Below are 27,254 nucleotides of genomic sequence, written 5' to 3' on the forward strand. Positions count from 1 at the left end.
TCGAAGAAAAAGCAAAAGCAAAACTAGTAGATTATTCCAGGTTCTGGAACAGAGCAAGAATGCACGTGATACGCGATAAAGGACCTGGTAGAATAAAAGCGTCTTCCGTTATATCATGTTACTGACCACAACCATAAAGAGATGTTCAGTGTCGATAAGGCTATGTCTTTGTTGTTGTGTTAGTTTTGAACTTTTATTTGATATTTTCCTCAATTTTTAAAAGAAACAATTAATCGCGAAAGAATAATTAAATACAAAGAACTTCTTTCTGAAATATCTTCCAAATTTTCACATTAAGGTGGAGTACATAAAACTACATTGACAGGCTTAATGATTGGAAGAAACGTAAATTGCGGGGCGCACGGAGCGCTTTAATGATATTAACCAGATTTGCCACAGAATTGAAAGATAGAACTGCTTAGATCATATTTTTGAGATAACATCCAGGCATTTCATTCATCTTTCGCGCTATTTGACTCATTTTAAAAATGAACAAAAAATATCAAATAAATGAAAACAACTTGTTGGATATAATTTTGAATAATTCTGACAGAAAGCGGGCATAGCCACAGGGCTGTATTTCTATAGTTTTACGAAGCTGTTCTACCTCCTTATTGTACCATGGGCTTAACTAGTTAAATTCTTCTATAAGGGCTCTGCAATGATTGTTTCTTATATTTATAGGTCCGTTCTTATATCTTTTTCTTTTATAGTCCACTTTTGTTATACCTTAATTTAGGAAAAGTGAAGGAAGTGAAGTTCACATTATCGGGCATTAATTTTACATCATTACTTTAAAATATCTGCATATTTTTCAGAGGTATGACCAAGGATTTTTAACTTAAAGTTTGGAACAAATGCTGAACATTTAACAACACCCATGACTTCAAATGTATTAATTTGAAATTCCTACATATCTGGACCCATTGCAATTGCAGAGGTGATTAAACGATAAAAAACTCTGGAAGGAAATATCTGATTTGGGAAGTCATTGTCCCAGCAGCTGTGTTGATGCGACTACCTGTATTCTTCTACCATGTGACAAAGTGTTTGTTTACGTTTAATTCACAATTGGCATTCATTTTGACAATGCGGCTGAAATCAGCTTGTCTAATTGGATGGTCTGTGTGGCTTCTGCATTTGTTGTGACTGTGCCCCACTTCTGACAACAAACATTTCGGCAATGTATGTTTTTATTTTTTAATCTCAATGGTAGGTTTTCATTGTGACTTACACGTCCTGTTTAATAGGCCTTGAATTGTACTGCATCGTTGAAGGCGTACGTCAAGTGTTATTTGGGCCTCCTGTGTGACCTGTTTATAGACCTTGGTTGATTTTAAAAAGGTTCTTAATAACAATAACAAATGTAATGAAATGATGTGAATAGTGCATATAATAATAATAATAATAGTGCAAAATTGTAATGCTCAATATTTGTTAAAATATTTCACGCACGACTGACGACAGAAAAACATACATAATATACATTTCAATAAACTTCGTGGAGATCCAATGTATTTTCACCTAATGGTATACATGCGTATTATTATTACCACCGTGGTAATTATAACATGCCTATTGGGTGATAATTTTGTTGAACTGACACAGCATCCGCTGCTTAAAGCCTTGGCGGACAATGCTACCCATGCCGCAATTGGTGCATTGTCCGGCATTGCTTTTGCTGTACAATTTTATGAAAGAACTACACATTTCTTTGGATGGTTCCTGATTTTTACTTGTTTTGCCTGTTCTTCACTTATTGACATCGACCACTTCATTGCAGCTAGAAGCTGGAGTTTGGAGGTAAGCTGCCAATCAAAATCAAATTAAATCAAATTAAAACGTTTTATTTCCTTCTAGGATGCTACAAATCTTTCACGGCGTCCTTTTCTACATTGCTCATCGCTTATTGTTCTGCTTCTGTTGGCTTATCTTTGCACTTCTTGTCTCAACTATTTTAAGTGGAGCCTTGTATTGGGTGTTTTGCTATGTGCCTTTATAACACACCATACACGTGATGCCATACGTCGTGGATATTGGTTTTATCCCTGGGGACATACTAATAAATTACCAAATCTGGCTTACATCCTCATAACGGTATTAACGCCTTATGTCGTAAGCAATTTGTATGACATATGCCGCAGTTCCATTGTGCAACAATTCCTTGGTCAATATATTAAACTAAATGAAGGACATCATTACAAAGACGCCAGAGGCTACCGTTACATGCAGGTGTAATTCGATGAGAACCTTCAGTGGTTATAAATATAACAACGGAAACATGTGATTTGAAACGTAGTATAAAAATATTTTTTATCAATTAAATACACCTTTAAAAGGTTTTATTAGCTTTAATATACATTAGAATTATGTAGAATCACACAGCAAAGCATATTTTGCATTCGATAGAGTGGATATTTTAGCTCAAAGCAAAGCCAAAAAAAAAAAAAAATTATCCACATGATACACCCGCTAAAGAAAAATGTACTAACTTGAACTCCGCAGCGCCTGTTCCTCAAAATTTTCCTAATATGGTTAGTCCTCTTTAGATATTGTGATATAAGTACTAGAAATAGAAAATAGTATTTACTTTTTCGCTATCAGATCTTGGGAAAGTAAAAAAAAAAACAATTATTGCCGTTTTTTAGTTAAAATTTTTATTAATAAATCTTCTTAAACTTTAATTATTTGCACTTGAATTTTTTACCGACAACACCGAAAATTTTACAATGTTAAATCAAACTAATGTAGTAAATATTTAGATCGATGAGCTAAAAAATCATGTAGTTTGTGATAACTTGTAATTAAATACGTTAACTAAAATTAATTATACATAATGCATAGCTTATAGAGGAAAGTATTTGTACCAGTTGATCATGGACTATATAAAAGAAACATTTTTAAATGTTTTAGTTGAACAGATTATGTTCCGTTTCCACTTCATCATATACACCATCGATGTTCTTAAATTCTGCTAAATCTGGATATTTTACCACCAATTCGTCCTCACTTCTGAATTCATTTCGATTAAACTTATTTTCTTCGCCATCACGTAAACGTTGATAAATAAGAATGTTCCTTCCAGTCCTTGAATTAATGTACTGTAAAAGAGAATCAGCATTAAACTGATTTTCCTTTACAAGGACGGACCACTTTTTCAGGAGGATTTGGGGATCAACATTTTTTACCTCCGCATTCGCAACCTTTTCCAATAGCTTGTAGTCAACAAGGAATTCGTTTATTGTGTCTGCTAGCGGTTCGTACAGTACCACGTGAGAAGGCTTTGCCGAGCGTGGGTACGAAGGAATATGAGAACGTAACCAATGTACTGGTGACTCGAAAAAGAGTTCCGCCTCATCTTTGTAATTGGGTGTATCTTTCAAATTTGGTTCACACGTTAAAAACCTCATAGTGACGTTTTGATGGATGTGGCTAAAATGGTGTTGAAGAAAAATTTTTATTAAACAACTCAATAAACCATACGTATTCGCTATTGTCTCGTCTAGGAAGATTACAAGCAAATATAAAATAAATCATACCTATAATACGGAGTGGAGTGGCATGGCATTAGGAAGAGTATGTTTGCAGGGCGGTTCTGTTCGGATTTGTATTCTGATGCTATATGATTCAGTTTTGTCATAACATCAATTGGTCCCCTTTGATGAATCGTGCTTAAGTACCAGGCTGGTATAGCATTGCCAACAATTATTAGAATGGCAACAAACCACAACGAAATCCTTTAAAATATTAATTCATGAAATCAATATGCAGGCTATATTATTTTGTAAAATTTACCTTGACGCTTTGTAACTCCATCTGGTTAAGGTATCTGAGGCAATATATAAACATAATGGCAGTAGAACACATACAAATCGGAATTCTTTATGCTCTACAGTACTTAATATAATCAGAGATAGAAAAACGGTCAACAACAGGTATTTGCGTGTTGGATATGCACGGCTATGACGAATAGTTTCGATGGTACCAAATAGAAAAGGCAGAAAATTAATGCCCAAAACTGTAGGCAAACCAACTGTAAAATACCAATACCTAAAATAAAGAAAAGTGAATTAACAATCATTAAAACTGAATTCCTAATGCGTAAACTTTCTACACATTCTTGCATTGAGATCCCCTTTGTGGATCAAGTTTCCGGATGGTGGATACTTGACGGTAGATTCTCGCTTCTATTTACTCAAAAAAAAAATAATAATAATAATAATAAAGCGTGACAATTTCCTTCGACATTTCGCATTCCTACTTGGAGACTATTTTGTAACGAAACCTCGTGGTTTTATGAAATTTCCCCGGACGCATTGCCAAACAAATTAGTTGCATGTCAATTAGGTCCTTCTGATATTCGACAGTTTAAACCGAAATGATTCTTTTACGTTTTAACAAAATTTATGTGATAGACCCACGCCATATTTTGTAATTTTGAAATTTTGTGGAAGAGGGTTTAATACAAATATGTGTACCGTTTTTGTAATATGTAGTATTCTGAGCGTTTATGCTTCATCTATCTTATCGAAACTAGCATCTTACCATGGATGGGAGCCATAGAAGCTGCCAATATTTTGAATAACATTGTACTTGAGAAACTCATATGGAGTAATGAGAAAGCGGCCATGCATGTAGGAGTCGATACCCACGGAGATTGCCGCAACAAGTAATCTGAAAATATCGGTTGTATTGTCTTATTCAAAACAAAATCACAAGGAAAATATATGTGGATTACTTACCCAACAACAATGAATCGCTTAAATACTAATTCCGTCCATCTTAATTTGGATTTGTGAAGGTGATAGAAAACCAATGGCAGCCATATAATCATGGCGGTCGGTCGCAGGAAAACACACAAAGCAGCTGGCCACAAATATGCTACACCTTCACCGTTCCATGGAAAGTAACTCAAAGCAATAGTTGTCAATGACGTCTCCAACGTATTGCTTAGTGTTCTCGAGCCGGTATAAAACCAGAACCAAGACACTGCCATGAGAAACAGTCCCCATTTCTTTTTACCTGTCCAAATGAAAAATCGATAATCGGAATATGCCGACAAAGTAGCCTGTAGTAAACGAGGAAGGATAATCAGCCATTTCACAGTATCCAGACTCAGCAACGCCAAAATTTTATAAATTCCAGCTATGATAACGGGATATATGTAGCTACGTATTCCCTCCACCCACTCCCATGTTAAGTAGCCGTATCTAAAATTATACAAGAAGATATATATATTCGTAACTGCGTGGACGCTAAGAACGTATTGTATTTACCCAAATGTAATTTTGTGTGCTACCTCCAAACTTTGCCAATATTCATCAGGAACATAAAACGTTTTTACTACGAAAACTGAGGCAGTGCGTACAGCTAAGCAGAATAAAAACACGAGTATCAAATTCATCTCAATTCAGAAACAAAACATAAGATTGAAGTGGGAACCGCAGGCTTTTTAAATTCTCAAACCAGCTCAAGATATTCTTTCGATAAAAAATATTCAATGAAAGACACGTAAAAACGATTCTAAAAAATCAAAAAAAATTCTACACGCACTATATTTAAAATATAAAGGCTAAATCTAAAAATAAAATATAAATAGTCTCAGTTGCCGTTCTGTTGTTGTTGTATATGACGTCACCATACGACGCGGTCGCGGCTAATAAAAAATATGTGGCAAGCCTTTATATAAAATTTGACGTTTCTATAAAAATAGAGGTGGCAAGCCTTTGTATATTATGACGTTTGTCTTAAATAGGCGTCGGTTTATTAAATTGTTAATGCATTAATTAATTATTTTTCGCATTTCGTATAAATAAATATATATAAATATCTAGGAACAAATGGAACAAGTGTGTATATGTGTGATTTGAGATTCTGCGTGAAACAATAATAAACAAAAAACTTAAAAAAAAACAAAATAAATCCGACCGCCAACATTGTTAAATTAACTAATAATATTAATAACTGAAATAATAATATAAATAATTCCATTTTAGAATTGGATAATTGAATAAAAAACATAACATGGACGAATCATATATAATAGAACAAGCGAAAAAGTTTAAAGCGATCGATATCGCATCGGCAAAAGCATGGATTATTACGGCGAAAACACTGTATCCCAATAACTTCAACGTGCAGGTTGGTTGGAACAATTCTAGTAAAAACTCTGGTAACTTTTTTGAATCCCGGGAAAGTATTTTTTCTTGGTGGAAGGACCCGGATATTTGACCCAAAAGTCCGGGTCCAAGACTCGGGTTAGATCTATTGAACCGATATGAAAAACATAGATTTCATCTGAAATTTCGGGAGTTGTATGAAAGTGTTTGTATTTTGGAACCGGGCTTTTTTTTAATATGTAGTTATAGTTGATACTATAACCAAAATGCTATAATTTGCTACTATCAGGGTGCAAATACCTGTCTCTGGAAGAAAGAAATCTGAGAGTTGTTACTACACTAGAGTTATTATTACATATCTTTAATATGTTTTAATTACATTTATATTCTACATTCCAGTACCAGGCATATCAGATAGAAAAAGAGGGAAACAATTTTGAAGAAGCAGCGAAATGTTTTAGTTATATGTAAGCAATGGAATTTAAAAGAATATAACAACACTATAACGTATAAATGTTCCATTTACAGAATTCTGAATGTACAGCATCCAAATGTTCAAATACTCGAGGAAGAAATTAGCGAATTAACAAATGCGCTTAAGAATGAAAATGAGATAACGTCGCAGCAGGAATTCTACGTGAAAATGTTTCAGCATGTTTCCTACGAAGTACAACACAAAATCCTCATGATGACGGTCAATAACACTGAAAATAGTTTGAATCAATGTAAGCTGTTATTGCTGGTTTTTAAGCGTTTCCCACAGGCGGCTGTAACCCATTCGGTAAGATAACATTTTATGTGCACATATTATTTATATATCTTCTTATTGTCAGCCCCGGCTTTTGGAAATGATTGCCGATGGGATGAAGCAAAATCCACAAAAATATCAGGAAATGTTGGTTGAGGAAGCATTACCATTAATATACCACAAGACACCAGATCTAGCAACCAATCCAAATTTAGTATGCCGACTTTTTACCATATCCCTAGAATACTACATTCGACAAATTTTGGACGAAGTTAAATGTGATACTAACGATATATGGAAAAAAATATTTCAAGTATTGATGCTATGCGGTAAAATACAGCGATGGGAAGCATTTTTGCCTTTTAACAAATCTTGGTATATTGCAAAATGGAAAGTTATTTTATAAAATATCACAATAATTTTTTTCACTTTAAACTTTAGGGGACAGAATGTTTACTGGGATAAACTTATTGAAATTGTTTCGACAAGTCCAGCAGGAAGTAATCAAGTGCTTTTTTATGCCACAACACTGTTCATTTATTCGTTGCATTGCTACATTAAAAATTGTAATACGCGCCCTGAAGAAGTGGAAATTAATCACGTTTTAGTTGAGGGATTTAGCGATTGGAAAGTTGAGCGTTTAGACCCACAAATGGAGCCGCCACAGATATCTCTCACGACACCAACAAGTAAAGAAATCTCCAAAGCTTTTGTCCATGCTGCGCAATGTTGGCAATTGCTCAATACAGAACAATTTCAGAGAGAATTCAGTAAACTGCTTTTAACTCTGCCTCTATCACCATGGATTTCCAGATTCCTCTTCGATTTAGCAATCTATTTTGGTCATCAAGAAGAAGCCAAGAAGCTAATGCTTGAGATGACTATAAAAAGTAGTTTGGTACACCATATTTTGAAGTTGGGGCTAAACTTGCTTCAAGGGAAACTTTCGGTACGTTGAAAGCATACGACTTTGTTATTATTGTTATTATAGCCTATTATTTTTTCTCTATAGTTTGAAGGTTTTGAATGTATACTGAAAATATTAGCTGAGCTTCCCTCAACTTCGGGGCAGTTTTTGGAACATTTGACATTGAAAGTGCCCCGACACATGATTTTTATACCCCTGACACAGAAAGCATTATTGCAGTACTGTTGTAAAGCGATAGTTTCCAACTTATGTGTAGGTATATAGAAGCTTTGATGATGAAAATATTTTTATGTCTGTGCTTCTGTCTATTTTTCAATGCGGATAGCGTCGTATTTATGAACCGAACTGTCCTGACGAGATTTTGGGTGATTTGCTAATTTTAGTACAACTTGAGTACCCGAGGGAAAAAGAACTGGCAGAACAAATATTCTCCATTATAGCGACCAGAAGAAATTTTACGTTCCATAATTTCTCAAGTTTCATTGTAACTGTTGACTTTATTGAGGAATTTATGGCAATATGGAATTCACATAATGAAGATTTCAACTTGGATCTTACGCCGTCCGATGTAAACGCTGCAACAACAACCCGACGGACCCGATGTACCGACAAGGGGGCACGAGATGATACTCGAATTATTCTAAAACAACAGCTTTCACGTTGCAATGAAAATATAGTCTTACTTTTAGCAAATTTTATAAGTCAAGAGCAAATGCGTTTGATGCATTCTTTATTTGATGTTGAAATGAACCAGTTTTAATTTTTCTAAATTATTAACTATATTTGTCAATATAAATAATAACTAAATTATCTAAACAATAATAAAAACAGATGTGTGCCTCAATTTGCAAATTGTCTTAAAGTAAAGCTAATTAGGTACTTGATTCGATAACATTTGAACTTTAATCCACACTCAATGTGGCAGTAGTTGTTAAACAATTAAAGATAGCTTCTCAATGTAAATAAATACATACATACAGTTTTCCGAGCCATCATACATAACATACTTTAATAATCGTGCTTAACATATGACATAAAAATATTATATAATGCTGTACAAACATTAACAAACGTTACACGATATTTGGTATCTAAGTAACGGAAATTAACATATTGTGCGCCTGGCCACAACAGCCAGTCCATGCAGTAGATGAATGCGAATTTGTCTCGCAACTCGTCGTTGGTCTCTGCCAAAGTTTTCCTCTCCAAGTAGCATGCCGAGTAGAAAAATATGAAAATACATATTGGCGACATGAATAATTGGTCTATAAGAATTTTTTTACCACATTCCGTAAATTCGCTACTGGCATTACTTTATCCATCCAATTGTAGACGTAATGGTGCAGGGGGCCCTGCAGAGCTCCAACAATGAACATTCGACCTATCCGTTGCAAATCAAATCGATGGACACTGTTGTCTTTTTTACGACGATACTCGATTTGTTGCGCCGCAACATCCCCAACGACCATTAGAATACCTGATCCCACAATGTTTGTAAGCAACAAATATTTTCCAAAGATAGTATTCCACAGTTTTCGTATTTTACCATGGCCATCTCTTCCCCCGCCACTGTTGCTTACTTTTAACCTGAGTGGTTGGACCAATAAATTACCGTTATTTATATTATTTAGTATTAAAGGCCACTTCGTACACGTTGAATTAGAACCTGGCAAAGTGTTAGTAAAGTGATAATACGAACGGGTCTGTATTCTACATATGGAAACGCGAGTGAACATGTTTCTTTGCTCCTTCAACAACTTAACCAGCCTTAGTGAACAATAGAAACAATATGGAATAGGGGATTGAACTCATAATATTAAGTAAAGTTAGTGGAGCAAGGGACTAGTTCATGGCCCAAGTTTAAGGTTCTCTGCCAAGCCAGCTGACTACTAAATGTTATGCTAAAATAGATTATTGTAATTGAAATTACAGAACAATAGATACACAAAAAAAATTATTTTGACATTAAATGTGGATTTTAAAATTTGCATGTGGATTTTATTGCGCCGAGATCCAACGCAATTTGAATTCACACATTTATTTTGAATACAGCTTTTGAGCAGAAAAAATGTTGCGTTTTGGAGTGAGTTATTTCACTGGGAAAAGTTCTCCAAATTATATCAATATCAACTTTTCATTCAGAATTTTGCGTTTTTCAATTCTACCGATTTTTGTCGGTAACTGAAAAAAATCCACAACCGATAATTGTAAGCATATTTTACCGATTTTTTCCTTGAAAATAATATTTTTGACACAATTTTTCATTCATTTTATGTCGAGGTTATCATCAGCCAATTAGAAGACAAAGCAGGGAACTTTAACCAGTAAAAGTGAATGCATTTCTTTTTTAGGCATATCAATGCTCACAAGTGATGATACATGTACTTGTCATCTACCACGGATAATGTATATTCTCTCATTAAACGCACATGGGTAAACTTAATTGTACTTCATGAACTAAAGGAACTAGATGCACGAAGGAGATAAAAGTTCCGTTTATTTTAGTGAACAGCTATTTTGAACTAGTTCGTTTCCGGAACGACGCAGCTCTAGCCAACTTTTCCCGCTTAAACATGAACAGTGATAAAATAAAAAAGATGAGAATTCCCAAGGAGGTTCATCAGATAGAAAATTCCAAAAAAGATCATGGTAAACCATGCCAACAATGCCATTTTTTACTTTTAATATGTGACTGCCCGTTTATACTTTCTACACTAAAAAAGATTTAAATGCACATTCTTTTAGGCATTAGCTGCAAAATTTTGAGCGATAACAATATTGAGGCCTTGGTGCCTGGTCCAAAAGCTTCGCCTTATGAAGAGGGCATTTTCAAGATCTCTATATCATTCGGTGAGCAGTACCCATTTCGACCACCAACTTTTAAATTTATTACACCTGTCTACCACCCAAACATTGATAGTTGTAAGTTCAAACGTTTCCGAATATTAACATAGTATATGTAAAATAACATGTTTTTTATAAGCTGGTAAGATTTGCCTGGATTTATTGCGAATGCCTCCTAACGGTTCTTATAACCCTGCGATTACATTGGAATCAATTCTGTTATCTATTCAGTTATTACTGGCAAATCCGAACCCCGATGATCCATTACAAGGTGATGCTGCAGATTTGTACAAAAATAATAGGAAGCTGTTCAACGAAGAAGCAAAGAAGTTTGTTGCAAAGAACTGCAAATTTACAGTGGAGGATGATAATTTTGAAACTGAAATCGAAATTGATAAAAAGCGACTTAAACTAAGTTGTGAAGCCACACAAAAATAAATATTTTCAATTAAATAAAACTGATAAATTAATTACAGGCAGTGTTTTACCATCAATGAATGTTTTGTTAGGCGGACCTCTCGAATCGGGTAAAAATGCACAAATAATTTGTGGGAAATAATGGTTTGCATAGCCTATTTTTTTGATAGTTCATGGGAAAATTTAACACACTTCTGACCATTATTCGCCTATATTTTGTAAACTTACAATTTATTTATACTAGTCGTAGAATATTCTCTTTTTATGATTGAAAAGTTCGCAACCTAAGTTTTAAACAATACATCCATTAGATGGATTGAAAAGCAAAATATTCTCGAAATTCACATTTTCCAAGATATGAAATATGAATAAAAATTTTAAAACCGAATCAATTGCCACGTGTTTTTACCCTTTAAACTTCTCATTTGTTTCAAATAAATAAAACACTGACTGTTTAACATAAACTTAAATTATACATTTTGTTGATAATGCTTCATATTATTATTTTCATTTTGTTACGTAGGTAAATAATTAATGCAATGACAAACTGGACAATTTAGAATAAATTTACTTTCAACATCCAATACTATGTTCACCTCCATCATATTAAAGAAAACTAAAATGTTACAATGTTGAAAACGGATAGAAATGATATAAAATGTAATGATTGACAATTTTGAATAAATATAGATTGATGATTGATTTACACATACACACATTATACTAAACGGTAAGGATCTATTAGCAGTAATGAAAGAGATGGATGAGATACGATCTAAACGTGCTTTACAATTTATGTGTCTTGATGTTTCTCGTAAAAAGCATCGAGGTATTTTTTGTACTCTTTTTGGTCAGCCCACATCATGGCGGCCTGTGCGTTCAATGGACTGTCGTTGTTGGGCTCACCCAATAACGATTGAATGGACAATAAAATGGTGCGAACGTCATACAACGCTGACCATTTATCTTTTAAAATATCCAAGCATATTGCACCCTGCAGGTCTACGTTCGGATGAAAGCATGGCGTAAGAAATTTGACTACAGGAGGCGCGTATGGGTACGAATTGGGAAACTCCAAAGACAAACGGTACTTTTGTTGAGCATACACAGTGTTTACAGGCCCAGCAATAGTACCGATCCATTTGAATATATTTTCGCCGTCGGGAAATGCTGAGATACCCTTTTCGGTGGTCATCATAAGACTCATCAATTCCTTCTGTAGTCTGTAAATAAATTAACATTAGCATGAAGCAAAAAATATCTATAGGAATGCCAATGTCTTTTACCTTTTACTAACGGCATGATTATCTTTTATAGGCACTGAATCATCATTATGTTTAACACCCTGAGATCCTGAGAGGCCACTGTGTTCGGGACTTATATTTTGTGCCATTTCCCTGTTTTGTTGCTAGATGTTGTTGAGCGTAGCGTATTAACAAAGTTTGTTTATTCTGCCAATTTTGACGTTTTAGCCAACCATGGATAAAGTTTACAAAATGGAGATTGAAATTTGCAAAATAGGAATACGTATGTCGACTCACGACTATCGATAGGTAAGAACGATTTCGATTATTTGCTATCGACTTTTCAGTCGATTTGTCCCTGTTTCAAATATCTCATATCTGGAAGTATCAATTTGGTTGACCCTCCATAATTGACCCTTTTTCAACTTTTTGGGGGTTTTCTAAAAAATCCACACCAAAAAATGGTTAATTTGCCTAAAACTTCCGAACTGTGACCACTTACCCCCATATGATCAATTTTCAAAGGTATGTATTTTCATAAGTTTTCCAACGATACTTATTTTGTCTATATCGGGTAATTGGATCCGGGTCTAGTCGGGATCTTGAACCCGGACTTTCGAGCCAAAAATCTAGAGTCCCTGGTCCGTTCCCCAAGAAAAAAAATAGTTTCCCGGGATCAGGAAAAAATACCTACCACTGGAAAAAATTGAAGTGTTTTTACTAAACTAGAGTTAAGCCAAATGTTTGCAAATATAGATCCTCGGATAGCTTTTCATCAGTTTGGATCGGCTGAACTTGCAGTCCGTTTCCCCTTTTCTTTTTTTGCTTCTTTATTTCATTTTGGTGTAGTATAGATTTATTTCACGAATAAAGTTTGAAACGTGTAAAAAACTCATAATGCTATGGAAATTTCGTTTCATATTCAATATTTAGTTAAAGACAAAAAAATGTGCTAATTCTTAGGAATTTCTTTTTCCATTTTTGTTAATACAATATTACGATCCGTCTGAACTGATGTCGAGTCTGATTGTGCAAATTCTGAAAACTTTAGACGTTGACGTAATTCGAGAGCTCTGATATCCGTCATTAAAGAATGCTGTTTATTTTCCAAATCAACATCAATTTTTTGAGCATGATCTTGTAGAAAATTGAAGTTGGTTTTTGCTTCTTCAATTTTATCCGTCAGTTGGCGACGAATATCCCGAAGCTTTTGAACTTCTAAACACAATTGCTCGTGAGCAACATCCAAGCAAAGTTCCATTCCCGACCGTTGTGCTCTATTCTCTAAACGTGTTTCAGCTAGTTTACATGCGTCGGTTTTGTCCCGCAAAGACTGCTCTAAAGTTTTTATTTCACAAACAGCCTTTTCCATCTCCTCTTTCATCTGTCGCAAAGAGGAAGAACGTGTACTGCAGAATATTTAGTTTTAAGCTACTTACTTACTTTCAATTGCTGCCACTCTAATTCGTTTCTCGCCCTTTGTGTTTCGAAAATACGTTTTCTAATAGTGTGCTCTGTTCTTTCCTGTTGCGACAATAGCATATTACGGGCCTTTTCCCGGCATACAAACAAAGCTTCCCGTATAGCATATGTATCAGCTAGTTCGTTTTCAGCAAGCTGTTTCATTTGTCTTGTGTGTTCTTGCCAGGATTGGTAGGCACAATAACTTAAAAGTGTATATATAGAGAGTTTAACAATATAACATATATGAATATACAGGTAGTATACTTTTTCGGATTCCTTGTTGGGTCTGGCTTGTACGTAATATTTGCTGCAAATTTATCCAATGTTAACTGACGCATATCCAATTCCTCCGCTTCCGTTTTGTTAGTTACCTCGAGATTAAGTTTGAACTTGACTTCTTCTAGCCTTGATAATTTCTCCCAGGCTTTTTGACACTGTACTGCTAAAAGCCGTTGATTATTTTCAACGATTGTCAGTTCGTTTTTTATTTCTGTGTCAGCGTCATCGTATGTCATTTCCGCTCCCAGTCGGCAGTCTCTCATCGTCAGACATTCTCCAATGATGGAAAGTGGTGTTTGCATAGCATCTAATTCACGTTCAGTAGAAGCCTTTTCCTCTGTTAGCAATTTCATTTCACGTTCAATACGTTCCAGAGTAGTTTTTATAGAGATGCGCCATTGATTTAGCTCGGAAATGCTGTTAAAAATAAGATTTAAATAGGATTAAGTGTGTCGTAATTAACAAATGTTGAAGTGAAGTGAGTGTCAATAAATCCTTGAGGTGGGCCAGAAATAGAACGCTTGCTTAGTTTCAACCTTATTCAGCCAAACAAATTTATACTGACCGCTGGGCTAATGCTTCATTAGATTCCAAATTAGTCCAATCTGCTTCGATGCGAGTCTCGTTTCTTAAAGTTCTAGAGCTTTGGCGAACATTAAATGCATCATTACGTCTAGCATCAGCTATATTTCGTAATTTGTTGACCCGACTGTTCCAATCTGACAATGATAGATGTTGAAGTGGTTTCTCCAAAACTAATAACGATTGATATGCCATATCTTAAATATAGGAATTTAATTTTTGATTTCGATAAATTTAATAGTCAAAACGCTTCTACTTATTGAGTGAACACAGTAAAAAAGTACAATGAAGTAAATTCTGTCATTTAGTTTTATATTGAATTCAGTTTACTTTGGTTACCAAAATATGTTACCATGCCCCAAAGTTTGTTGCCGTGGAGTAGTTCCCTGTGTATCAACAATACATGTATGCATATAAACCTTTCTACGGTAGGTTGTTTATTAGTGAATAATAATCAGTTTTCATTTCTTATTTGTGAAATAGAAGGATAAATACAAATATCTTGGTTTTAAAAATGGAAATATGTTTTTACTAAAATTAAGTTATAAACATAGGAGGAGCCATTAGAAAAATTTAATGGCCCAGGATGCAGATCATATAAGTAGCTAACGTCTTTTCTTTTTTTCTTGCTTCCGAATTTTGTGCAACCTTCGATTTACAGGTTGTGACTCGCCGCTGCTGTTCGTTTTAGGGTCCTGTAAGCCAAACTAATTAGTTTTTGGTCAATTGTCCTTTAAAAATGAATAATACATACCTCTGTTGAGATTTCCTGGTCGTGATGTGAAGTATATGGCAGCAAAATCGATGTCAAAATACATGCTAATTGGAAAAATGCTCCAAAGTACAAACCCCACTTTAATATGGAACTAAATACATCGTCGTCCACGTATTTATCTAGCTTAGCCGAATCCATTAGAGAGATTGTTGTTTTTATTCTTGAGATATATCCTTGCGTTCAGAGCACGAAGCCGAACGGCTTGCAGTCGGCGCATAGCCGCCGCCGTGTTTTTTAAGTGATCTGAGCCGCCGCCAATGTATGCGGCTCTCATCGGCTCAAATTCTTAGCCGACTGATTCGGCCAAGCCGTGGAAACAATGTATATTGCATGTTTGTAGAAATATGTATTTTAATCTTATTAATTTTATCGATTAATAAACTTATTATTCCATGAGTCGAATGTACCCTAATGGGCCATAATTGATAGTGTGTACTCGTCTTCATAGAAGAGGCAAAAACATGTAGGCTATGAATATTAATTATACCCTACACCTCATAGTGGTAAGGGTATTATGTCTTTGTGTATTTATTTTCTATTACAAAACCTTTGGCAACCTTTTGTAACTTACGAATTTTGATGGAGTGGCAGCCACATGGTTTGCAAAAAAGTCGTAGTGTTTTGCTTGTTCATCAAAAGTAGGAAAAGCATTAATCAAAGATTTATAAAATGTGCCAAAGAAATATTAAAAACTATTTTTTAAAGAATTGTGGTAATGCAAAGAGAAGCAGCCTGCATCCCGCAATAGTAAAAAATACAATTGTTTGTTCATGATAACAATGCGGTCGTCGAACCATTTTTATCAAATAAGTATATTTTGTTATAATTATTAAAGTGCTATAAGCTACAAATTTGCATAATTTTTATTTAAATATTAAACCAAACAAAAGCCTTCGAATGTAGCCGACTTTTAGCCCCCGCGACCGTTTATTGCTTTAGCGGGCGTGCCGATTTTCTTTCGGCTGCAGTTGATTTTTTGCCGCCGCCGACTTTTTTGTGCTTAGTTGCCGCCGGGGAACTTGGCATCCTTTTGTAACCTTACCACTATGAATTGTAGGGTATAATTAATATTAATAGCACACTGTCAATTATGGTCCAATAGTGTGCATTAGACTTAAGGAATAATAAGTTTAGTAATCGATAAAATTAAAAGAAATTTTTATACAAACATGCTGTATGCATTTTGAGCCAATGAGAGCCGCATACATCGGCGGCGTCTCAGATCACTGTGAGCCGATCGGCTTCGTGCTTTGTTGGCCAGTCGAATTTAAGTGAAGGTTTTTTGTTATATTAATAATTGAAAAAATAATTACATTTTAGAATTGAAAGATTGTCAGTGAAACATCGGTTATGTCGTTGCAACGCATCAACAGTGTTCCCTTTAGGAATTTGTTTCATTTGAAGAATCCTAAGCGGTATGCGGTATCACGTAACATCGTTGGTCGACAATTTGCTACAGCTCCAAAACGTACTGCTGGCGGCCCGAGTACATTAAAGTTAGCAATTTTAGGCTCCACTCTAGGAGCTACTGGAGGCACCGTTTACTCTCTTTATAGTAATTGGAAGGATGGGAATTCGCATAAGGAACATGAGCGATCTGCGCCGGCTGTTGTTGCAGAATTTCCCGAAAACGTAAAGATAACAAAAAGATTTGTGAATCCCAAGGATACTTCGGGATTAGATGTAACCCTGTTCCAATTTCAAACGTGTCCTTTCTGCTGCAAAGTGAGAGCATTTTTAGACTTTATGGGAATTTCATATAAAGTCGTAGAAGTAGATGCCGTCTTGCGGCAGGACATAAAATGGTCAGCCCAAAAAAAAGTTCCAATGGTACTGATAAGGCAGCGAGATGGGCGATATGTGCAGATGACCGACTCCAGCGCAATAATATCATTGATTGCGACCTATTTGAACGATAAAAGTACTGATATTGGTGAACTGGCACAATATTACCCGACCATTTCATTTTTCGACGACAACCAGAAAAAGAAGCACGATATTATGAATAAATACTTCCTGATGTATAGGGACCAAACACCCAAAGGACATTCAAAGGATACTGAAGAGTATGTATATATTAAATATAAGCCTAGACATATACACATGTATTTATAGATTGTTACTTCCTAACCTTTTGTTTTGAATATCCTTCTCAATTACGCCCATGAAAAAAGTCCTTATTTTTAGATAGTATACATTTATAGTCGAATTCTGTGAAATAACTACTTTAATGAGCAATCATTTTAAAAATTTTACAACATGCAGGTACTTTTAACCTGATTACAGCAAAGTAATTTTTTCGTGAGAGAATACCCGGTTATTCTACCCGAAAGTTCGTGTTTTATCCGGTTCCACAAAACCGATATATGCGAAATGTTCATGGAAATATCTTTGCAACAAGTGGTTATATGATGGGGTTTCGGTGCAATAAAGGAAAATTAAACTGTTTATACCGAAACTATTCGAAAGACCCCTAAAAAGTCGAAAATGGACACATTATGGGGTATCAAGATGTAAAATATGCAGTACCGAAGATATTGGTCATAAAAAAATGATGGAATTAAGATTTTCTCCACACGAAATAATTACTTTGCTGTAATCTGGTTTAAAATACCTATTTGTGATAATAATTTCAGTTCGATCCGTGCACAGTCCCTAAACTCACTTAAGCATATTTTAGTTATGGGCTTTTCTATATTCTAAATAAAGTTATTGGCATGCAAATTTTGTTATTTATAAAATACGTTGCAATTAAAAAGCCAATGGGTCTATGAATGTCGCAACAAGCAAAAAAAAAAAAAAAAAAACCTGAGAAGTACAAAACCACAGACAAATGTTTCACCAATTTAAGAATATGTAACATAATTAAAGCCAATTGTTTCTTTGTGTCTTTTGACACAACAAGTCTAACGGATACATTTCTCACATCCTCTGAGGCTAAACTGCTCCTATAACAAAACCAGTGGGCCGATAAATCAAATACGTTTTGCGTTACAAGATATTTTATCTAACTTTTTTTTTAGGCTGGAGCGTAAATGGAGAACTTGGGCCGATTCTCATTTGGTCCATCTTATTTCCCCGAATTGTTATCAAACTTTGGATGAAGCCTTCGAAACATTTGAATGGTTTTCACAGGCAGGCGAATGGGATATACATTTTCCTCATTGGGAACGTAATTTGATGGTGTATGTAGGGGCTACAGCCATGTGGGGAATTGCTAAAATTCTAAAGAAAAGACATCAACTCTCTGACGATGTACGATCACACATATACGACGCATGCAATAAATGGACTAAAGAGTTGGCGAAACGTAATAGCAAATACATGGGCGGCAAACAACCAAATTTGGCGGATCTCTCCGTATTCGGAGTTCTCAGTAGTATGGAAGGCTGCCAAGCATTCAAAGATTGTGTACAAAATACAAACATAGGTGCGTAAGAAATTAATTGGAAGTGAAAATGTTTTAAACTAATTTTTCTCTTGCAGGCGAATGGTTTTACAGTGTAAAGGAATTGATTCAAAAAAATCGTGGTCAACTAATACGCGAACGCATTGAAGGCGAACTTCCCACTATGCTGAATGCTGCTGCAAACTAATTTTATAAAAAAAAATTTGTTAATAATTGTTTTCCCCCTTAATATTTATTAAATTTTATTCAATAATGTGTCGCTTTTTCGAAATTACCTTATTTGTGTAAATATATCGATAATTTTGAAAAAAAAAATTCCCATATAGAAAATTAAATTTTACTGGATAAGAATTTGGTAGGTGGCAATATTTTTTAATGAAACCCATTAAAAGGTATCCTTAGCCGTATGGCTACGGAGCTTATATATCATTTGATACAGCCAAAACGTGCTTTCTCTCTTTGGACTAAATCCGTTTCAGCACATTTGGAGTCGATCTAGATCGATCGATCCGTCGATCTGGCTGGTGAGGACGATAGCTCTCGAAGGGAGTATCCGATTTGATTCAAACTTGGTACAGTGGTTGTACATCATTTGATGCGGCCAAAACGTGCTTTATCGAAATAACGGTTTAAGACCCTAGGTCTCTTTGAACTAAATCCGTTTCAGCACATTTGGAGTCGATCTAGATTGATCGATCCGTCGGTCTGGCTGGGGAGCACGATAATTCTCGAAGGGAGTATCGGATTTGATCCAAACTTGGTACATCATAAGATTTTTGTCAAACTTAAATCGAATTCGGAGATGTGCAATATCGGTCCTTTCCTTCTAGTACCTCCCCCACAAAAGGTCAACAATTTCACAGAATATGAATATGGAATATATAATATGTAATTTAAAGAGTTGCTTCGCTTGTCCGAAAATGGTGAACTGCCGAATTTGGTTTTCCCCGATAAGAAAACATTCGTTGTCCAGCTGTTTGCTTGCCAAAGAGTTCAGCTGAAAATGTGCACCTTCGGTTGGCCCCCAGAACTCAAGCGCCGGGCATGGTAATGGTGTGGGCCACCATAACAGCCGATGGTCGCTCTCCGCTCGTATTAATCGACCGTGACATCAGGGTGTATTAAGCCTTGGAGTGTGGAGGGTGTATTAAAACCTTGGGCACGCAAACATTTTGGCCGCAAATCTTGGACATTCCAACAGGACTCAGCACCATCGCACTCAGCATGCGCCACCCAAGCGCACAATGGCCACCAAAATCTCCGGATATCAATCCGATGGACTATTGCGTCTGGAGTATTTTGGAAAGCTCTTCATTGGCCGTTTGAATTCCATAATTCGTGCCAAAGGTGACCAATTCGAACAAATCTAAACTTATTCTAAAATTTGCTGCTATTTTCAACATTTTTTGCTTCCATTCAATAAGATTTAAAAAAGAAAATGTAAAAATTATGGCGTTTGACTTTGTTGCAGTTTTTTTTTGTCTCACCCTGTATATATGTACGTACAGTGGCCCGCCCATTCATTGTTGTTTAAAAACAATATTCGCTATCTAAACATTTTGTCCATTTAAGAATTTTATATTGAAAATTGAAAATGAAACAAAAAATAAATATAAAGTCACGATAAATAAACACTAACTTTTATCAAATAAGATAAGATAGATGGTCCGCATTGGATGTTTGTATCCATTTATGGGTGCACTTGGAAAAATTTCTTGATATTGATGGTAGCAAGGGTGAAACATTCGAAATGTTATCCGCAATGGGTGCATTTTCCCTTTCTCTCTCTCTCTCTCTCTCTCTCTCTCTCTCTGATTGAAGGCAAAACAAAAAAATCGGTTAAGTTTTTGATAAAGGTTCTATATACCGGTAAGGCCAGATTTTAGATTTTAGGAAGGTGCTGGCCGAAGTGTCAGTAATAGCAATCTTAACTCTCTAATGAAATGATAAAAATCCAAACAGTCGGCACGGTCTCAGGTCCTCTGTCAAAAGTAATTCTTTGCCAAGAGAAATTCCTCGTCTGTATATCTTATAAGAAAAGACCACTGACGTGTTAATAAGCAACAATGTTTCGATAGACCTCGCACTAATATTTACAAGTTCAGTATTTCGGAGGGGTACCGGGACGACCCGCTGTTTATGTTGCTGAAATAGCCGATGGCTTTTGAAAATATTGACTTTATTGATACGTACTGTCATTGGCGTTCGTGGGATCATAAAAAACAGGTTTGCGGCAGTACCTTCCTTTGAGTGCAGAAACTGAAATAACTGACTCTCAGACTATTTTCTTAAGGTGTAGATTAGATAGCCGCTTTCGCTGATAATATATATTTGTAACAAGTCGTATCATATGTAAAATTTTTATTTTTGAATTCAGTGACTTCGTAGGAAGTGGAAGCAGCAGTTATTTGCAGTAAAATGTTGAAATTCGTGACATTTATATTCATAGGTAAAATATTTGACAGCCAATTATAACCAGTGATCTTTGTGCATTAATTTGAATTCAAACCGCAAATCGGAAGCAATTTTGTATTCCCAGATTGTGGCTGTTCCGGTCTCCAAATGTGCCCCGACTTCAAGCTGTGGTAACAGTACCTCAACGGAACCCCTGTGCATTTTGGATGAGGAGAACGGCTGCATACGTCAGTACCCCAGTAAATGCCACTTGGACATAGCTGGTTGTGTACAAGGAAAAAGTAAGACCCGGGAAATGAGGATTATGAACCTTCCGATGTGACCATGCTAAACGCTTCGTTTTGAACAGATTTTACAGATTTCAGCAGCGTGTATTGTATGATGGATACGTACCTGTGCGAGGGCCAATACGAACGTTGGACCATATTTTTCGGACATGAATAATAGCTACACGATCCATAGGTGTGTCAACGTAATGCAATTAGTTCGAAAGTTTAATCTCTTTAAAGATGTGATTTTTATTAATTTTGTATAGATTGAGTTGAAAAATAATTAAATTGTATAAAAAAGAAGTCAAATATCTGATGAATTATGGGCAATAACACAAGACAAATGTGGGGCATCCTAGCCAGATATAGCTAGAAGTTGGAATGCCAATAAAGCAGTCGCAAATGATGACAAAAACATCTTAAATGCGGAATATCGGATGGTACGGTTACAATTAATTGCGAGTATCTCAAGGCCAAATTGCAACCAATTTGATTGTAGTCCGGAGCTACCGTTATGTGTGGGCTAGGCCTTAACGTGTATCCATATGACCCAACAATTCTTAGGTGTATGGTATGGTGTTACTTGGATACCGTTCGCATGAACTGAATTCTTATAACTGCGGTCAGCTTCTGATTGGCTGATATGTTTCAGACCGAATTCAACCATTCTCGCTTGTAGTAGTTTACTAGCAAAAAGTAAAAAAGGGGTGATATTTTAGATAATATCTCTTTGGGGCAACACTAGTTTAAATAGCACACGTACTTTTCGTGTTTTGCTTCACTATCAAACATCAAACATGAATTGCCTTGTCTTGAAAGCCGAGTTCGGTGAACATTTTATTTCACGTTCGGGACCGGTAGATCGTGCGAGGTGAAAAAATATTACAAAATATAAACTTCAATATTATAAGTCAAATTGAAAAAATTGCATGCGATAAAAATCATGAAAAAATTAAAAATGTTACAAAATCTATATATCATCATTATTAGCATCTTTTTATGCGATTTTTTTAGACTTTATACTTTTATGCCAAGAGGACATTCTGAATTGACAACAATTGTCAAAATCGGTCCAGCCATTCTTGAGATAGAAGCACTCTAGCTAACATCCCCTTCCTTTGTATATACAACTTGTATGTATTTCGCTATATATATATATCCGATATATTTGCTATCGGCATATGCGTAATGGTCAGAATTGTCCTGTTCGTCTACTTGTGATTTCGTCGGGTTTAAAAATATTCGCGGTTTAATGGAAAAATTGAATTTGTCAAACACAAATGTTATGGACTCAACAACCAGCCCTTAGGTCTAGCCCCATGCTAACTTCCGCTTTGATTGGTCCATAATTGCAACCTGTAGAGCAACTGCAAAATCAGGAAATTTTTCCGTTTTTTGGTCCATTTTAACCCCTAAATATTATGCGATCATCTCCAAAAGTAATAGGCTCATATTCTGGCCCTAGCCTCACCTCCATTCTAAATTCCGTGAAGATCGGCCCATAATGGCCTGTAGAGGTGTTTCGAGGTGTTCCATAATTTTTGGGCCAATCAAACTTATAATACACATAATGTTGTAGGGTATAATAAATTAATATTTTCGTTTTCTTTTCAATAATTTAATAAAATAAAACAATAATTTAAAATTCATTCAATCACACGATTGTCATAGCTTCAACTTATGTGTCGTGTGTATCGCGAACATCCGTTACTTAGCCACTCCACATTTCCATGAAGCGATTCATTAATGCCTTCAAGGGGGCCATACCAACCAACACGACATTTCGGGAATTTTCTGGAACTTCCGTCGTTGTAGTTGTTGTCGACTTCTTTGTCATTTCCTCGCTCTCATAGCTGCCCGAGTCGTCATTCTTTGTCATATCAAAGATGGAAAAGACATTCTTGCGATTTTTGAAGCGTGGCAATATGTCGGGTACCCGATTTTTCAGCAACATTCCCTGCCTCACAAATGGTGTATTCGGCATCAATTGGTTATCTTCTCGCGAGATTTCATTGTCCAAATGGTCGAATTCGGGATCCATTAAAAGTTTGGCTAATTTCTCTCTCAATTTCAAGCCGGGTTCAGCAAATACTACTGTCGACAGCACTGCAAGCAAGATATAGAACATCAGTATTTGTGACTTCCAGATCTCGAGCAAAAAAAATGGCTTCAGAAAAGTAATATCGATGCTTACCCACTACGAGAATGCATGCCGTAAAGTTGACCCTGGTGTAAATCATCTCCGTTGGAAATATAATAGATGTATGTACCTTTGATCTGACAAATGCGAACTCAACTGGCCATAAACAAATAACTCGAAGATATTTATAAAAGTATTCAGTATCTGGACATACGTGCCGATTGTATTATATTTGCAAAATTTGAGCCGCATAGCTAGAGACAATATCACGTTCAGGCAAGACGAAGAAAAAGCATAGCACTTCTGGGTAGACTGGAAGTCACAACAATCAATGAAAAACGCTGGGTATTTACGGAAGCAAATGTGCATGTGACTTTCAGAAGAGATTTTTTTCGCATTTATTGTCCGATTGAGATGAGATTTTTCATACATCATTTGTTTGGCCCAAGAATGAAATTAGTGATACAGCTCCCATATATATTTTCCTCCGATTTCAGTTTAATTGTGCGCCAAATGTGTAATATTCGCCCATATGGGATGTATATGGGCACATTCTACCAAATTCAGCTTGGAAATAGGTACTTCAAATTTGGTGGTACAGCTATTGCCCCCATATATATGTTTCATCCGAGTTGGCATTTAAGTCCCACATATTCTTAATATGCACTGCACAAGAACGATATTTTCCTTTCAGGTTTATTGTGCACCAAATGGCTAATATAACGGTACCTCCCGGACCGGAATTATTTCAAATTTCGTATTTGAAGTTCATAATATGTACTACGTCTATGACAACAAATTTTGTATGCAGGTCCACGTCTTTTGTATAGCCCCCATATAACAGTACATCTCGATATTCAGTACTTTGATGATTTCAGCAACATTATTCCCCGGAATCGTTTTAAATTTCGTATTGGAAAATCTTAATGGGTATTACAATATATGGTAAAAATTTTCGTATGCAAGTCCACATCATAGCCCCCATATAACGGTATAATTTTTCGACAATATTCACCGGAATTGTTAAAAATTTCGGGTTTAAAGTTCGTAATGGGTATTACAATCTATGACAAATAATTTCGTATGCAGGTTCACGGTTTCGTATAGCCCCCATATAACGGTACCTCCTGATATTCGATATTTTTATGATCTTAGCGACATAATTCACTGGAACTTTAAAATTTCATATTTGAAGTGCGTAATGGGTACTACAATCTATGACAAAAAATTTCGTATGCAAAAAAATTTCGTCCCCATATAACGGTTTTCATTTATGTGGTAGTTTTCCGATTTTTTTGAAAATTTTCAAATTCCTTCCAAAGGGTGGAGGGTATTAAAAATTTGGCCCGGCCGACCTTACCTCCTTTTTTACTTGTTTATGTTATCTTATAACGTGTGGAGAATCTTCATTCTTTATTACTCTGAAAGGTATGGCCATATTTGTGTCTGAGGAAAATCCCGATCTGATCTATCGTATCCTTCTTTATTTTACTAATATATTAGTAGGAGAACTGAACTAAAAGTAGTAATTAAGAGAAATGTAAAATTTGGTCTAGGAGAATAAAAAAATATTTCAACATTAAGTGACAATACTTTAAAATCATCAAATCAGCCATTCAGCGTTGTCAGGCTGCTACTAATCGGCCAACACTTTCTGGTAAAAACTTTACAGCAATTTTTGATAGATTTGCACACAAATTTTTCCAGTTATTTTTTGAATGCAGGAATGATAAGTTGCAAAATTGGTAAAAATAGTATATTCTTGGACGTTCTTGGAAGAAAGCTACAACTTCACCCGATGAGTTTTCCTCCATTTGAAATTATACAAATCACAAATATACAATATTTTTTGTTGTAATACCTATATTGCTATTTGTTGCTGTAAATTGACACACACACACACAAAGTAATGTAGACAAACAGCAGTTGTACACACCAAGGTTACCCACTTATCGTAATCGGCACCATACCGGTTTTTATTAAATAATTCCATTTGATAATTGGATGAAATAAACCGATGAACAATATTTTTGAAAGGTTCAATAAGAAATATCAATAGAAGCGTTTCGGGTGAGATGAAAAAACTGCAACCATCTTCAGACTGCTGTCATTTCTCATTTTCCATTGACAGCTCATTATGTTGTTTGCAACATCAAACGCACCAATCAAGGGCTTCTCCCGAATAAGTCAAAATACCGCAGAGCAACATTCGGGCTGCATGTGACGGTTTCATTGGCCGTTTGAAGGCCATAATTCGTACCAAAGGTGACCAATTCAAACAAATCTAAACTTATTCTAAAATTTGATGCTATTTCCGACATTTTTGCTTTCATTCAATTTAAAAAAAATGTAAAAATTATGGCGTTTGACTTTGTTGTAGTTTTTTTTATCTCACCCTGTATTTTTTGCTGTTGCGGTGTATGTTCTTGCACTTTTGGAATTTAAATTTTTCAATATTTGCCAAATGTAATATTGCGATATTTCAGCTCACGAGTCATTTTTCGGTCACTGCGACACGGGTTTCGATCAAGTCGCATTCTTATTTGACGAACCATTTCTGCTGGTGTTGCTGTTTTCTTCCGTCCACTTCCTTGACGTCGGACTACGCTACCAGTATCACGGTAACGAGCGATGGTACGAAACCCAAAAATTTTTTTCACATTTAAATGCTTGAGTGCTCTAACAATAGCCACTTGTGGTTTTCCAGCCAAATATAAATAAATCACAATATAAAGCTTGAATTCAATCACTAATAACTTTTTTACTGGAAAATTCTCACCAAAATGCTTTTGTACTCTTCTAAATAATATGAGCTGTCACTGGAATAATTTTAATAGCAGGCGGACGAGTGGCTTAGAAATGACAGCAGTCTGAAGTTGGTTGCAGTTTTTTCATCTAACTCTGTATGTGGTGGATCTATCCGATTTGAATGTAGCTTACAAAATTTAGCTTCGGAGAAACATAAAGATACCTTTGAAAAAATCAATTGATTGGAGTCTATACAATTTTATCCTTAGTCTCTCATTGATTTATTAGATCTAGATAAAAATAAGACAAGAAATGTGTGCAATACTTGTGCTTTAATAATAACAAATGGATTTCAACTTTTTAGAACTATTTAATGTTAACTTTATTTTTTTTTTTTGGATGGCAATCTGGTTCCGATGTCACGTTTTCTTGTCCAGCAATTGATAGTGGATGCCTTTGCAAGACCATAAATATTCATTGAATTGGTAGAATTGTCCACATATTCGCCAGACACAACCTAATGTTCAGGGGGCGGAACAAAAAACAAAAACACACAACAAAACATTTGTTAGTTGTTATTTTTGGAGCTTGTTAAAATCGCAATGCAACACTGACCCACTAAGTATCGAAGTACTCGCAATATCACCATGGCGGGGCGGCTTTTATTCGAAAATGATACTGAGTTCTTTGTAACAAAGTGCCGTTATCTACACCGAGCTGCGTACGCGACGAAACTTAGAACGGATATGAAGGCAAAACATCCAAATGCAACGGTTAAATTGGCCAAAAAGAAGAATTATTAACTGCAACTTGGGTGTTTGGCAGTCACTCGAGCGATCGCAGCTGTGGCTGTTCTACCGGTAAATTCAGGTG

The 27,254-nt window shown here is 35.5% G+C and overlaps 10 protein-coding genes across 13 annotated transcripts; 5 read left to right on the forward strand and 5 right to left on the reverse strand.

Annotated features, from left to right (window-relative positions):
• The first annotated feature begins 1,218 nt into the window (after positions 1–1,218).
• LOC101899164 (transmembrane protein 267) lies at positions 1,219–2,684 on the forward strand. Its single transcript, XM_005178558.4, has 2 exons — positions 1,219–1,803; positions 1,861–2,684. Exons 1-2 carry the CDS (start codon positions 1,513–1,515, stop codon positions 2,236–2,238), a joined length of 669 nt encoding a protein of 222 aa, XP_005178615.2. The 5' UTR covers positions 1,219–1,512; the 3' UTR covers positions 2,239–2,684.
• Positions 2,632–5,577, reverse strand: LOC101899343 (GPI mannosyltransferase 3). Of its 2 annotated transcripts, XM_005178560.4 has the most exons (7): positions 5,277–5,577; positions 4,743–5,210; positions 4,546–4,674; positions 3,796–4,050; positions 3,540–3,737; positions 3,189–3,432; positions 2,632–3,101 (listed from the first exon to the last, which is right to left on the reverse strand). In XM_005178560.4, the coding sequence occupies exons 1-7, from the start codon at positions 5,402–5,404 to the stop codon at positions 2,910–2,912; spliced, it is 1,614 nt and encodes a 537-aa protein (XP_005178617.2). In that variant the 5' UTR covers positions 5,405–5,577; the 3' UTR covers positions 2,632–2,909. The 2 variants fall into 2 exon arrangements, with proteins under 2 accessions (XP_005178617.2, XP_005178616.2); XM_005178559.4 differs by having other exon boundaries at positions 2,632–3,432; positions 5,277–5,572.
• A 141-nt stretch (positions 5,578–5,718) lies between these two features.
• LOC101898704 (integrator complex subunit 10) lies at positions 5,719–8,639 on the forward strand. 2 transcript variants are annotated; one of them, XM_005178556.4, is made up of 8 exons: positions 5,719–5,849; positions 5,997–6,141; positions 6,519–6,586; positions 6,648–6,900; positions 6,953–7,242; positions 7,309–7,816; positions 7,880–8,047; positions 8,121–8,639. In XM_005178556.4, the coding sequence occupies exons 2-8, from the start codon at positions 6,025–6,027 to the stop codon at positions 8,553–8,555; spliced, it is 1,839 nt and encodes a 612-aa protein (XP_005178613.2). In that variant the 5' UTR covers positions 5,719–5,849; positions 5,997–6,024; the 3' UTR covers positions 8,556–8,639. The 2 variants fall into 2 exon arrangements, with proteins under 2 accessions (XP_005178613.2, XP_011290536.2); XM_011292234.3 differs by having other exon boundaries at positions 5,737–5,874.
• LOC131801272 (mpv17-like protein 2) lies at positions 8,509–9,632 on the reverse strand. Its single transcript, XM_059119760.1, is given in 2 exon segments — positions 8,509–9,078; positions 9,081–9,632. Coding segments are annotated over 2 exon segments (726 nt in total). The 5' UTR covers positions 9,532–9,632; the 3' UTR covers positions 8,509–8,803.
• A 580-nt stretch (positions 9,633–10,212) lies between these two features.
• On the forward strand, positions 10,213–11,112 carry LOC131801273 (uncharacterized). Of its 2 annotated transcripts, XM_059119761.1 has the most exons (4): positions 10,213–10,228; positions 10,301–10,444; positions 10,541–10,717; positions 10,779–11,112. In XM_059119761.1, exons 1-4 carry the CDS (start codon positions 10,225–10,227, stop codon positions 11,075–11,077), a joined length of 624 nt encoding a protein of 207 aa, XP_058975744.1. In that variant the 5' UTR covers positions 10,213–10,224; the 3' UTR covers positions 11,078–11,112. The 2 variants fall into 2 exon arrangements, with proteins under 2 accessions (XP_058975744.1, XP_058975746.1); XM_059119763.1 differs by lacking the exon at positions 10,213–10,228 and having other exon boundaries at positions 10,272–10,444.
• A 397-nt stretch (positions 11,113–11,509) lies between these two features.
• LOC101898531 (ubiquitin-conjugating enzyme E2 C) lies at positions 11,510–12,569 on the reverse strand. Its single transcript, XM_005178554.4, has 2 exons — positions 12,343–12,569; positions 11,510–12,279 (listed from the first exon to the last, which is right to left on the reverse strand). Exons 1-2 carry the CDS (start codon positions 12,447–12,449, stop codon positions 11,850–11,852), a joined length of 537 nt encoding a protein of 178 aa, XP_005178611.1. The 5' UTR covers positions 12,450–12,569; the 3' UTR covers positions 11,510–11,849.
• A 496-nt stretch (positions 12,570–13,065) lies between these two features.
• On the reverse strand, positions 13,066–15,221 carry LOC101898353 (tektin-2). The gene is made up of 4 exons (XM_005178553.4): positions 14,609–15,221; positions 14,029–14,460; positions 13,744–13,966; positions 13,066–13,684 (listed from the first exon to the last, which is right to left on the reverse strand). Exons 1-4 carry the CDS (start codon positions 14,818–14,820, stop codon positions 13,253–13,255), a joined length of 1,299 nt encoding a protein of 432 aa, XP_005178610.2. The 5' UTR covers positions 14,821–15,221; the 3' UTR covers positions 13,066–13,252.
• An 829-nt stretch (positions 15,222–16,050) lies between these two features.
• LOC101898008 (prostaglandin E synthase 2) lies at positions 16,051–18,999 on the forward strand. Its single transcript, XM_005178551.4, has 3 exons — positions 16,051–17,466; positions 18,424–18,830; positions 18,887–18,999. The coding sequence occupies exons 1-3, from the start codon at positions 16,751–16,753 to the stop codon at positions 18,994–18,996; spliced, it is 1,233 nt and encodes a 410-aa protein (XP_005178608.1). The 5' UTR covers positions 16,051–16,750; the 3' UTR covers positions 18,997–18,999.
• A 2,149-nt stretch (positions 19,000–21,148) lies between these two features.
• Positions 21,149–21,792, forward strand: LOC101897845 (uncharacterized). The gene is made up of 3 exons (XM_005178550.4): positions 21,149–21,258; positions 21,332–21,505; positions 21,574–21,792. The coding sequence occupies exons 1-3, from the start codon at positions 21,228–21,230 to the stop codon at positions 21,666–21,668; spliced, it is 300 nt and encodes a 99-aa protein (XP_005178607.1). The 5' UTR covers positions 21,149–21,227; the 3' UTR covers positions 21,669–21,792.
• A 1,274-nt stretch (positions 21,793–23,066) lies between these two features.
• On the reverse strand, positions 23,067–25,371 carry LOC105261509 (uncharacterized). The gene is made up of 3 exons (XM_011292231.3): positions 25,227–25,371; positions 23,688–25,149; positions 23,067–23,599 (listed from the first exon to the last, which is right to left on the reverse strand). Exons 2-3 carry the CDS (start codon positions 23,731–23,733, stop codon positions 23,205–23,207), a joined length of 441 nt encoding a protein of 146 aa, XP_011290533.1. The 5' UTR covers positions 23,734–25,149; positions 25,227–25,371; the 3' UTR covers positions 23,067–23,204.
• Between the last annotated feature and the right edge of the window lie 1,883 nt (positions 25,372–27,254).

The sequence above is a fragment of the Musca domestica genome, unplaced genomic scaffold (genome assembly GCF_030504385.1).
Source record: "Musca domestica strain aabys unplaced genomic scaffold, Musca_domestica.polishedcontigs.V.1.1 15, whole genome shotgun sequence".
In the NCBI taxonomy this organism is placed as follows: domain Eukaryota; kingdom Metazoa; phylum Arthropoda; class Insecta; order Diptera; family Muscidae; genus Musca; species Musca domestica.